The 12,639-nt window shown below is 40.2% G+C and overlaps 1 protein-coding gene across 2 annotated transcripts in view; it reads right to left on the bottom strand.

The window, feature by feature from the left end:
* Window positions 1-12,639, bottom strand: part of LOC126183295 (GTPase-activating protein and VPS9 domain-containing protein 1) — a 303,063-nt gene that overhangs the window by 89,004 nt on the left and 201,420 nt on the right. For both annotated transcript variants that reach the window (XM_049925134.1, XM_049925135.1), the window contains exon 18: window positions 4,546-4,690. In XM_049925134.1, the coding sequence (XP_049781091.1) occupies window positions 4,546-4,690 (145 nt within the window). The remainder of the gene's footprint in view (window positions 1-4,545; window positions 4,691-12,639) is intronic.

The raw sequence follows: 12,639 nt of genomic DNA, 5'->3' as shown, positions 1-12,639 counted from the left end.
TTAATGCACAGCAAATAAACAAACTGTTACTCCAATGCGTGAGTATCAATCACTATCTTGTTACACCACTTGGCCAAGGATTCTTCAATTAGAGTTCAATATCGTGTCAATGGTGATGTCCTTAGAGATGAAGCACTAGCTCGAAATGGGAGGAACGGCAGGGTAGGAAACTGGCTGTGTCCTTACAAAGGAATCATCCTGACATTTACCTTATGAGATTTAGGGAACACAATGATTTTAACTGCTGTCCTATCAAATATATCGGGTGATTATAACTAAACTGTCGGTGTTCTGACTGCTGCTGTGTGGGCTGTATACATTGCTGGACACTGAAACAACATAAGTACGTTCACTAATTGGTGTGTTTGGAGAGTGTGATGAAAGACATAATAGTTCCACTTTCTGCCACCATGTGAAAATAGGGTGCTGTAAGCAGTCAGAATGTGCTGCAGATGGAAGAAAAGGAGAGGAACATTTAACACACAATAATGGTGGTCCTAGCATGTTTAGGATATGGTCACAAGTTACATGTCTTCAATATGGTCTCCTGACAAAGCAACACGCTAAATCTGTAACACAGCATGGTCGACAGTTGCTCGGAGTGTATCCAGTGTAATAAGAGTGAAATGTTATTGTATACTATCCTTTCAGTTAGGAAGAATCTAGATACATCCCTGATAGACAAGATCTTCCAGGTATCACTTCAGAATCAGAAGTCACATGGACTTAGTTCAGGGGATCTGGAAGGCAAACATCTTGAAATTGCTTAAAGATGATGTGGTCATTACAAAAGGTTTCTCAAAGTAAATCTTTCACCTGGCAAGTAACATGTGGTGTCACCCCATCTTGCATGAAAACAGTGGTGCAGAGACAGTTGCTTTCCTGCAAAGCCGGAATCACATGTTGCACAAGGAGGTCCTTATTACGTGCACCCAACAGGCTCATGAGGTGTCATCTCCTCGAAGAAAAGACGGACCAAGACTGAAAAAGCTTGTGAAACTACACCACACAGTCACATATGCTGAGTGCAGTGGGTGTTCTTGCACAACATGTGGCAGAGTAGAAACTCATATGTGACAGTTCTGTGCATTCACAGCACCACCCAGAGTAAGCCGTGCCTTGTCCACCCAAAGAATATTCCTCTGCCACATGTCATCCATTTCCACACATGCCACAAAATGGAGGGCAAAGTGATGGTGTTTTAACTTATCTTGGAACTCCATGCACATTCAACCTGTGAGGGTACCAGTGTAAAATATGCTGCAAAATATTTTGGACTGTTGACCAGGGGAGAGAGAATTCCTGTGAACAGCTTGAGTGCTGGCTGTGGAATTTGAGGCATGTGCTGCATCATCAGCTATAATTACAGCAACTTCTTCAACAACTTCCGTGGGAATGGGCTGCCTCCCTCTCCTTACTGCACCGTCTAATTCACCTGTTTCTTTTCAAATTTCATGATCATACTCTTTAGCCCATTTATTGACATGGGGCTTCTTCGTAACTGTTTCTGTCAGTGATATTTCCACAGTGCACTGTTGCTATTGCTCCCACTCTAATAAGACAACTTTCTAGCAGTGCACAATCTTTCTTCTCGGTAGACATTGCATTTCATACAGAAAACTTCCACCTTCTCAATCTTTTGCACCAACAGTTACTTCACAAAAGAAAGCAACATGCATCACCAGGCAACAAGCAGCATACTGACATCAAAACAGAAAACATTTCACACAATGACTGTTCACAGTGTCATATATTCATCTGGGTGGCAGAGTGGGACAATTTGCTTTTTTGGCATACTCCACTAATGCACATACTTACAATGTTTCAGCATTCTATGATGTATACAGCCCACACTGCAGCACTTGGAACACCATCAGTTTAACTATAACCACCAAGTGTCCTGTCACCCTCACACTGCCCCATCTTCACACTGCCCCATCTCACTGGATTTTTTTATCCCCCTCTCTTTCCCCACATTCTTTATAATGTCCACAGTATATCTACGGAATAAATGGTGTAAAAGTGACTGTGCAAATGTGCTGTGTGCCACAATACACATTTTACTATTTTCACCTGTCCTACAAATATTTTAAGTTTCTCAGTGTTCCTCTTAAAGTAATTTATTATTCATAGTCTGTTAATTAATTAACTGATGTCAGTTTTTGATGCCCTGTGTTCCCTTCACAGCAGCTTCAGCATTTCTTCAAGTATCCAGGAAATGCAAAGATCTAAAATTTCCCTAGTCACAATTAATCAACTGAGAGATCCTGGCCTGTTCTGTTTTTACTTACTGTCCCCCATTTTTATCTTGGCAGACTTAAGTACAGCAGAGTCCCACTAATCCAAACCTTGGTAATCCGAACGTTCGGTCGATCCGAACATGAAAAAAGTTAGTATAAGTATGGAAAACGGTGTGGTAAACTGCTGTACACACACACTATTTTAATTTACACAGTAAAGTAAAGATGTATTAGAAAAATTGGCAAGAAAACATTAGGTTTAAACAATGCATAACAATGAAAGAAAGGCTGTCAAACTTACTAAAATACAGCGGACATTTTATCCCTACTTTTTAGATTACAACAACTCAGTCATTGTTTTTTGGTGTAATGAAGACAGTCTGTTATATGACGAGTAATTGCGCCATCATCTCATAAACATCAAATCAGCAGGTGTAGCAGTGAGCTGTTGCTCCTAATAACGTAGCACGAGGTCAAGGGCTTCTGCTGTGTCACTGTGTGGCATCAGCTCTCTGTTGTCGCTTTCAGGCTCATTGTCACTTACGTCACAGCAGTCCACTTCCTCCTGGTCTTGAGTCACAGCAGCAACTAAATCAGTGTCAGTAAGGTTCTCCACACATGCCCTATCCACTTCCATCCACTCATCTACATCTCCTTCACTAACTTCTTCACATCCAGGGATTGTCTGTATCATTTGTAGTAGATTTTCCTCTTCATTTTCAACTAGGTTGTCCTGAAATTCAAGAGATGTCTACAGTTTTCTCCACGATTTTCTCAGAGTATTTTCTGAAATATTCTGCCATGCCTCAGCGGCCCAATAAACAACATCCTTCACATTGGTCTTTTTTATTTTGTTCACTAAAGGAATGCTATTACCTTGGATCAGCATTCTTAAAAATCATTTTTTGTAAATCAATTTTAATGTTTGCAGTACACCCTGGTCCATCGGCTGTAGAAGTGCTGTAACATTCAGCAGCAAAAACTTCGCCACAATTTCTCCATCACATAATTACTCAGTGCTAGGGTGAGATGGTGCGTTATCAATCAAAAGGATTGCACAGAGAGATAAATGATTTTCCTTAGCAAACCGTCAAACAGAGGGAACAAACTGGCTGTGAAACCATTCTCTGAACAGCTTACCATCCATCCATGCTTTTTTCTGGTTGCGATAATATACGGGCAGGAAATTCATGTTGCAGTTTTTAAAAGCTCCGGGCCTAGCAGATTTGCTGATCAGCATTAAAAGGCAGTTTGTGATTACCAGCAGCATTGCTGCATGCTAATAAAGTCACACGATCTTTGCACATTTTAAAACCAGGAGCATGGTCTTCTGCTTTTGATGCCAGGCTTTTTGTTGGAAATGCCCTAAAATTAAGGCCAGTCTCGTCAGCGTTATAAATTTGTTGGGGAGAATACTTTCTCTCTCTTATCATTTTTCCAAAATCACCCAAGTATTCCTTCGCTGCATCACAGTCAGAAGAAAGCTGCTCTCCAGTAACTGTTAGCTGACTGATTCAATGTCGTTTTTTTAATCTGTCCAACCAACCCATACTCACACTAAAAGACTCATCACCATTAATTAACTTGTTCAGGTAAACAGCCTTCTCCTGAACCAGTGCTCCACTCATAGGAGTTCCCCTTTCTCTTTTCTGTGTAAACCAAAGGAAAAGAGCTTCAACCACTTTATTGTACTGGGACTGTTTCAAAGTCTGCCGAATTTCGAGTATTTTCCCCGAAGACATTGCACAGGACTGTTCTAGCTCACTTGGTTGTTCTTCCAATCAAAAATAGTTGCTATACCAACACCCAGTTCCGTTGCCAGTTTAGATACATTCTCACCATTGTCTATCCGCTTCAGAGCATTCAGTTTTTCCTTGAGAGTTAATGTTGTATGTTTCCATTTACTCATGACAAAAATACATACACCACTACACCTGAACGAATACAATACAATCGTTACGCGTGCCAGCGACAGATAACTAACCTAACCAAGCGCTTCGCGGGCCAGTTGGCAGTGCACTGACCATAGACACTACAAAGGTCTCAACAACGCACAACAACAAGGGCAGAGAGTGATAGTGAGCCACTGTTCCCACACTTGTTCCCATAGTGTACCTACTTATCTGCTTGGTATACTTCATTCTAGAAACTTGTCGTCATAGTTCCGGCTAATGCGAACAAATTGGTAATCTGAACAAGGTCCGGTCCCAATTAGTTTGGATTAACTGGACTCTACTGTATATGTAACAGACAATATATACAGCAAATATACAATTTAGAATGGGTTTTTGAGCCCAATTGTTACCTGGTGTTGGAGTAACCGTTTTGGGGCGGTGATCGGAGCTGCTGGCACTGCTACTTGAAGATGCCAAACTAGCTGAACTAAGTCGCACAAGGTTTAACATTGCTTCACCCACACTATCCTGGTCACCCTCATCCTCAGGTAGCAACTAAAATACAAAAGTAAAAACAATTACTCCAAAGGCCAGAAAAATCATTATAACACACTACCATTTCCAAGCATGTAAAAAAAAAAAGCATAAATAAATGATTCTGACAGCAGATACTGCATGTGTTTAATGCAGCAGCAATAAGTAGCAAGTTCTAAAAAATCATCAGACTTAGTATCCATGTATTGACACAAAGGAGCTGTATGAATTACAAATAAGAAACATTAATTACTTATTTCCAAATAAAGAAAGAAAATATTATCTACTTATTAGGCAACAGCAAAGTAAAAGACAAATGTTAGTAACAAGCTCATTCAAGCTGAAAGACCTCTCTCTGGTAAAAACATTAGAGGATAAAGGGATTTAAATGGAATCGACAGGAAACAGGAAACTCGTGTGATCTTAAAAGACAATGAGCTACAGTAATATCTTAATACACAATGCATATAGTGTTTCACAACATGTCCCCACACTTTTGTGATTTCTTGGTAACAAATAATTGTAACACCTGCTGTTTACATATCTTCTATACACTATAAAACACTTTCTAATGAATCCTATGCACCCCCATACATTTTCCTTAAACAGTCATTTTCTTAGTTGGGGTTTATTTCAAGTGTGAAGAAGGAACAACTCATAAACATAGAATACAAATTTGCATGGAAATTATAATCTCAAGCCCTGCATTCTAAATGGTTTGTTAGCTTGCCTCTGGTTAATCCACTTACATTTGAACATTTATAAATAAATGAAAAATGCTGGCACTTTCTGTAAACTTTTTCAACATGCCTTTAAAGTTTTGCTATGAAAGATGCATATAGCCATAGACTGAAATAATGGACTGTAAATTATTCTATTAGCAATTTAGCACAACCTGTTCAAAGGTTTTGATTTGCACATTGTTTCCTGTCAGTTTCTGGAAGCAGAATTTTTTTTAATAGTGGAGCTGCTGAAAAATAAGTTTCAGCATTGTTCGAGCGGCAGTTTCAACAAGACCAACAGAAATATTAATTAAAATTGGAATGATTAATACAGGATCTCACTGTAATTTGCAACCTTTTCTGACCAGTTTTCAATTTCTGGTTGTTGTTCTTTTGTCTTTTACTATTCACATTTTGGATCTAGTATGAACCATTTGGTGGTGGTGAGTGTGGTGGTGGTGGTGGTGGTGATGCTGTCTTCAGTACAAGGACTGGTTTGATGTAATTCTTCAGGCTTTCCCAGTGATATATTGACATGTTGAATAATCAGGTCTCCCACAGGTTTTTCAAGTTGTTTGGCGTGACTTGCTGGCTTCTTCATGTGCTCCATGAGAATGGTCCTTTGGTTTATGGGATCCAGTACTTAAGCCTGGATGGTGTTGGCTGTTCTGTTTTCGGTCCCCACCATATCAGGCATTCCGTGCATGGTCCGTATCCACCAAGAGAAGGTCTAGGTGTCCTCTCCTGCAACTGGTGCTCCACCCTCTGTCCACATCCTGCTTGTTCATTCTCTTGTATCATGCCCATCGTCTGATGCCCCGGTGTGCGTCTGCAGCAAGCCAGGCATTCTATCCATCAACTGCTGCCACCTTGGATGTCCTCTGGTTGTCTTGGGCATTGTGTGTGTAGTCCTTGACTATTTGGGCAGGCCTACAATGCTGTAGTCTTCATTGGGCACTACAGGTGTTCCGTCTCCTCTGTGGAAACAGGGGTTCAGTCCAACGTCTGTTACTGCTGGGACTGTCTAGTGACGTGTCACCTCTAGTCTCTACTCTCTGGTGGTCTGTCCAAAGGCTGTTTTCTTGTTCTCCATCTCATTTCTATTTCTTATTGAACCTCAATGTCATCTCCATTGTGTTTTCTGAATTTCAAGTGATGGATTCCTGGCAGGGCTGAGCTGGCATCCAGTGTCACAGCTGATGAGATTCTCCATGACCGTGATCTCGATGAATTCCTCTGTGAGACTGTCCCAGTATATCAGGGTCTGTGTCACAATCTTGGTGGCACTGTAGTTCATCAAGTGACTGAGTTCTAGACAGTGCTCCCCTATTGTTGATTTGGTTGCCTATCTAAGTCTCATATGCCTTTGGTGTTCTTTACATCTCATGTCCACTGACCTGGTGGTCATGCTGATGTATGACATCCCACACTGGCATTGTATGTTGTAAATACCTGGCTTCTGTAGCCCCAGGTCATCATTTACATTGCCCAGCAGTGCCTAAATTTTAGTGGGTGGACAAAATACGCTTTTGATGTTGTGTTTCAAGAGAATTCTGCTGATTTTGGCAGAGATTGGTCCAGCATATGGTAGACATGCCACGTTAATCATCATCTTGTTCATCTGGACCCTCTGGTAGAGTGGCATGGCAAAGTGCCTTCTGAATATCTCTGGAAGAGTATCCATTTTTGCAGCTCTCCACAACACTATCCTGTGCAAACTTTTTCAAAGCCAAATAAGTACTGCAACCTACATCCATTTGAACCTACTTACTGTATTCATCTCTTGGTCCCCAACACCTCCGTCAAATACTAAGGGATGATTTTTTGATGTCTCAAAAATTGCGCTATCAAATGATCCCTTCTTTTAGTCAAGTTATGCCACAAATTTCTTTTCTCACCAATTCTTTTCAGCACTTCCTCATTAGTTATGTGGTCTAGTCATCTAAACTTCAGCATTCTTCTACAGCACCACATTTCAAAAGCTTCTTTTCTCTTCTTGTCTGAACTGTTTATCATCCACATTTCAACGCTACATTTTAGACAAATACCTTCAGGAAAGACTTCCTTGTACTGAAATACATATTCTATGTTAACAAATTTTTCTTCTTGAGAGACAGAGTTCCTTCCATTGTTAGTCTATGTTTTGTACCCTCCCTATTTTGGCCAATGTCAGTTACTTTATTGCCCAAATAGCAAAACTCATCTACTATGTTTAGTGTCTCATTTTCTAATCTAAATACTTCAGCATTGCCTGATTTAATTGAACTACATTCCAATACTCTTGTTATGCTTTCACTGATGTTCAGTCTATTTCCACCTTACAAGACAATGTCCATTCCATTCAACTGCTCTTCGAAGTCCGAAGTTTATATTTTCTCTCTGTGAACTCAAATGCCTTTTCCAAATTTTTTGTTTCCTTTAGTGTTTGCTCTATATATAGAATGAATAACACTGGGTATTTTCTACAAACCTGTATCATTCCCTTCTCAACCACTGTGCTTCCCTTTCATGCCTTTTGACTCTTGTAACCCCCATACAATTTATGTAAAGCTGTATATAATCTTTTTCTCCATACATTTTACCCTTTCTACCTTCACAGTTCCGATCTTCCCCGAGGCCGGCTTCTACCAGTTTTTCCATTACACTGTAGATAATTTGTGTCAGTATTTTGCAACCATGACATATTAAACTGATAGTTTAACACTTGCTCTCTTTGAAATTGGCATTCTCTCTCTCTCTCTCTCTCTCTCTCTCTCTCTCTCTCTCTCTCTCTCTCTCTAATTCCAAGAGAATTTCCCCTGTTTTGTACATCTTGCACACCAGTTGGAATGGTTTTTCCAAGGCTACCTCTCCCAAAGAAACAGAAGTTCTGAGGGAAGCATTTGGTATAACAGCAGAACCTATCTTGCAATAAAATGCCACACAAACATTAAAAGAAAGATAGTAATGAAGCAAAAGTGCATCATCAAAATCCAAAAATGTAAGGGGCAATTGAAAAGTTTCTGTTTGACGGTGTTAATGCACCGCATATGCAATGTAGCTTGACTCTGACGTGGGTCTATAAGCACTGACTTGTAGGCAAGGGATGTGTGTCTCTGATGTTTGTAGAGTAAATAAGGGAACATGAACTATGGGGACGTTATTACCAAATATGTCCAAACAGGATCAATATGCTATTAATCTTTCCCCTTTCTGAGAATGAAGTATGTATATGGGGCAGCATGTCTCTCAAAAAACACTGTTGTGGAAGGGAACTGAAAAAAATGACCTCATTTCATTCAGTAATACCCATTTAACACTATTCAACCTATTAGCCAGTTCACAAAACCACACCCCAGAAATAAATGACTGGTCAAAAAAATTTGGTGCATCTAATATGTCCACGGATTGCATGTCCTGCTGCATGAAGTAGTCTGTAAATGCCTGCTAACATATCCTCATCTAACAAGTGAAAAGGGGTGCTGTTGCTTCATGACGACACATATTCCCATATCGCAAATTTTGTAATGCAGAAGTTACACCAACTCAAGTGGGAGATATTAAATACGTGCCCTCTAGTTCTGATCTCTTCCCACGCATTTATCATGCCTTCGGTTTCTTAAAAAAACGTCTTGAAGGATCAAAGATACCTGTTGGATGAGGATATGTAGCAGGCAGTTACAGAGTACTTCATGCAGCAGGACATGCAATCCCTGGGCATATTAGATGCACCAAATTTTTTTGACAAGTCATTTATTTCTGGGGTTTGGTTTTGTGAACTGGCTAATAGGTTGAATATTGTTAAATAGGTATTACTGAATGAAATGAGGTCATTTTTTGTGTTGCATCATTCTTGTGAGAGCTGACTGTTGATGAACAATTGCCAGGCAGTTCTGAGAACACCAACAGCTGATGTGTTTGAAGCACGAGTGCATTATTAACATCTAGTATCATTGGTTTCCTGGTGTATTTACCATCTGTAGCTTCTGATGATGAAGTTTGCTGATTACTGAGTGCTATTAAATACAATAAAAAACTAGACTCTATCCAAACAGGCCTTGAAGGCCCAATGGTACCGACCAGCCGCTGTGTCATCCTCAGCCAACAGGCATCATTGGATGCGGATATGGAGGGGCATGTGGTCAGCACACCACTCTCCCAGCCGTATCTCAGTTTATGAGACCGGAGCTGCTACTTCGCAGCCAAGTAGCTCCTCAGTTTGCCTCACAAGGTCTGAGTGCATCCCGCTCGCCAATAGTGCTCGGCAGACTGGATGGTCACCCATCCAAGTGCTAGCCCAGCACGACAGCACGTAGATTCAGTGATCTGACGGGAACTGAAGTTACCACTGCGGCAAGGCCGTTGGCTATTATTAGATACAATGAGATACGAAAATAATGGGTAAAGTAAATGATTTGTAACTTTAAAAGATTGCAGAGATAAAAGCACTGATTGGCACCAATATGTATTCAAACAGGGAGATTTCTCAAAGATTGTGCATATCAGAATCACCTGTAAGGCACGTAAAGAAGAAAATTGATTTTGATGAGGAATTAGTCCCTCAAAGAAATAACATGTGGGGCAGAAGACCAGCATTCTTACTAATGTCCAATCACTCCTTAAAAAAGATATGCCATGAGAATCACTTTGCTCGTACAAAAGAAATTAAAATGAAACTGGAACACAGTGGTGTTAATGCATCTGTACGACGCAAACCTTCACAAATGAGCTTCAAGGCTCGTTGGCCTGCCCAACAACCAAAATTAACTGTTTCTATGATGTCAAAACATCTCATCGAGATTTGGACTTCTGAAAATCAGTGAGTATCATAAAATTAGACAGTATCTGCCTTCATACTGCAGTGATAAATATATTTTCTGAGTTCAAGGCCAATCTTTAAGCAAAATACAATGGCTTTTTCATTTTGTTTCAGACTTTCTTTAGAAATGAGCACACATTTGAAATTTTGGTAAATAAATATCAGTTTGTATGAAGGGGTTCTGGTGAAAAGTATTATCTGAACTGTATTTTGCAGACTGTGCAACATCCCATCAAAGTCATGATATGGTCTGTCATGAGTGGCAAAGGCACTGGACAGCTGTACTTCGTTGAAGGAACAATGTGCAGGAGGTGTTAAGAAGGAAGCTCATACCCCAAACAAAACAATGGATCCCTAAAGGAGAACCATTTGTGTTTGTGCAGGGTGGAGCTTCATGTCACACAGCAAAATCAGTAAAAGCATTTTAGCAGCAAGAAAACATGCATTTGTTACCCTGGCCAAGAAATTCTCTAGACATGTACCCAAATGAAAATCCAGAATGAGATTTTCACTCTGCAGCGGAGTGTGCACTGATATGAAACTTCCTGGCAGATTAAAACTGTGTGCCCGACCGAGACTCGAACTCGGGACCTTTGCCTTTCGCAGGCAAGTGCTCTACCATCTGAGCTACCGAAGCACGACTCACGCCCGGTCCTCACAGCTTTACTTCTGCCAGTATCTCGTCTCCTACCTTCCAAACTTTACAGAAGCTCTCCTGCGAAACTCGCAGAACTAGCACTCCTGAAAGAAAGGATACCGCGGAGACATGGCTTAGCCACAGCCTGGGGGATGTTTCCAGAATGAGATTTTCACTCTGCAGCGGAGTGTGCCCAACCGAGTCTCAAACTCGGGACCTTTGCCTTTCACGGGCAAGTGCTCTACCATCTGAGCTACCGAAGCACGACTCACGCCCGGTCCTCACAGCAAACCAAGTTTGAGTCTCGGTCTGGCACACAGTTTTAATCTGCCAGGAAGTTCCAAATGAAAATTTTTGGGAGTTAGTGAAAAGGGAAAAAGCAAAGGAAACAATCACTACAAAAATTCATCTCACTGAAAAGATTATTCATGTCTGGTATCATCACCCAAAGATGCAGGGCACATTACAGGCATGTGTTAACACTATGCCAAGCCAAGTTGAAGCATTAATAGCTGCTAAAGGTGGCATGACAAACTATTCAGAAGTTAGGCCTAATTGCACTTACTGGACTCCCTTTAAGATAATTAACATTAAAACTCTGTGTTTTATGTTTTTAATAATTTGTAATGTTTAAAGAAATTAAATTACTTCATTTAGAGTTATCAAAACAACCTTTGCAGTTTTGTGTACCTGCTACACTCATATTACGTTAAAATTCAAGGTGTATCTAGTACGTGGGCAGGGGCTGTAATGTTTTACCGAACAGGCATCTTTAACTTGGTGCTTCTGTGGGATGATTGCCTCACTGTTTACGACAAGTTTGCCCAACTGGACTGTACAGCCTTCAAATGAAAACTTTTTGATTGCCCCTTCTAGCAACACAATACAAAATTATAACCCCATGAGTTTACATTCACAACAATTTCAATTACATTGCTAAGTATAGGAAGTTGCACAGATCATACCAGTACACAAGAAAGGAAATAGAAGTAGTCCACTGAATTATAGACTCATATCATTGTTGCAGATCTGTGGTGGGATTTTGGAACATATACAGTGTCCCTGCATTATGAAATACACTGATGAAAATGATCTGTTGACATTAAACTAGCATGGATTGACAAAATAATGTAGTGAAACTGAAGACATATTTGGGTTTCCCCAAGGAAGTGTTATTGGCCCTCTACTGTTCTTGATTTCTGTCAAATTGCAAAATGATCAACACAACATAACTGCACTTGGGGCGTGAAGTGGCAATTGACTGTGAACAACAAAAAGTGTCAGGTCCTCCACATGAGCACTAAAAAAATTCCATTTAAATGTGGTTGCAATATAAATTGCATGAACTTAAAGGTTGTTGATCCAAATCAGTGGCTACAGATTAGAACTGCGAACACCTTAAATTATAACCATAATATAGAAAAAGTGGGGAAGTCAAACAAAAGATTGCATTTTAATGGCACAGCATTTAGAAGATGCACAAATCTACTGAAGAGACTGCGTACACTTTGCCTGACTATACTCTTTTGGAATATTACTGCATGGTATGGGATCCTTCCAAGATATAATTGACAGAGGACATCAAAGAAGTTCAATGAAAGGCAACTTGTTTCTTATTATCATGAAATAGGGGCGAGTGTCATGGATATAATAAGCAAATTGGGTGGCAATTATTAACACTGGGGATAACTTTACATTAAATTACAATCACCAACTTTCTCCTTTGAATACCAAAACATTTTGTTGATTCCTACCTATATAGGTAGAAATCAGAGAGTGCACAAAAAGATTTATGCATCCATTTTCCACACGT

The sequence above is a fragment of the Schistocerca cancellata genome, chromosome 4 (genome assembly GCF_023864275.1).
Source record: "Schistocerca cancellata isolate TAMUIC-IGC-003103 chromosome 4, iqSchCanc2.1, whole genome shotgun sequence".
Classification (NCBI taxonomy): Eukaryota; Metazoa; Arthropoda; class Insecta; order Orthoptera; family Acrididae; genus Schistocerca; species Schistocerca cancellata.
This window is presented reverse-complemented; position numbering and strand designations above follow the sequence as displayed.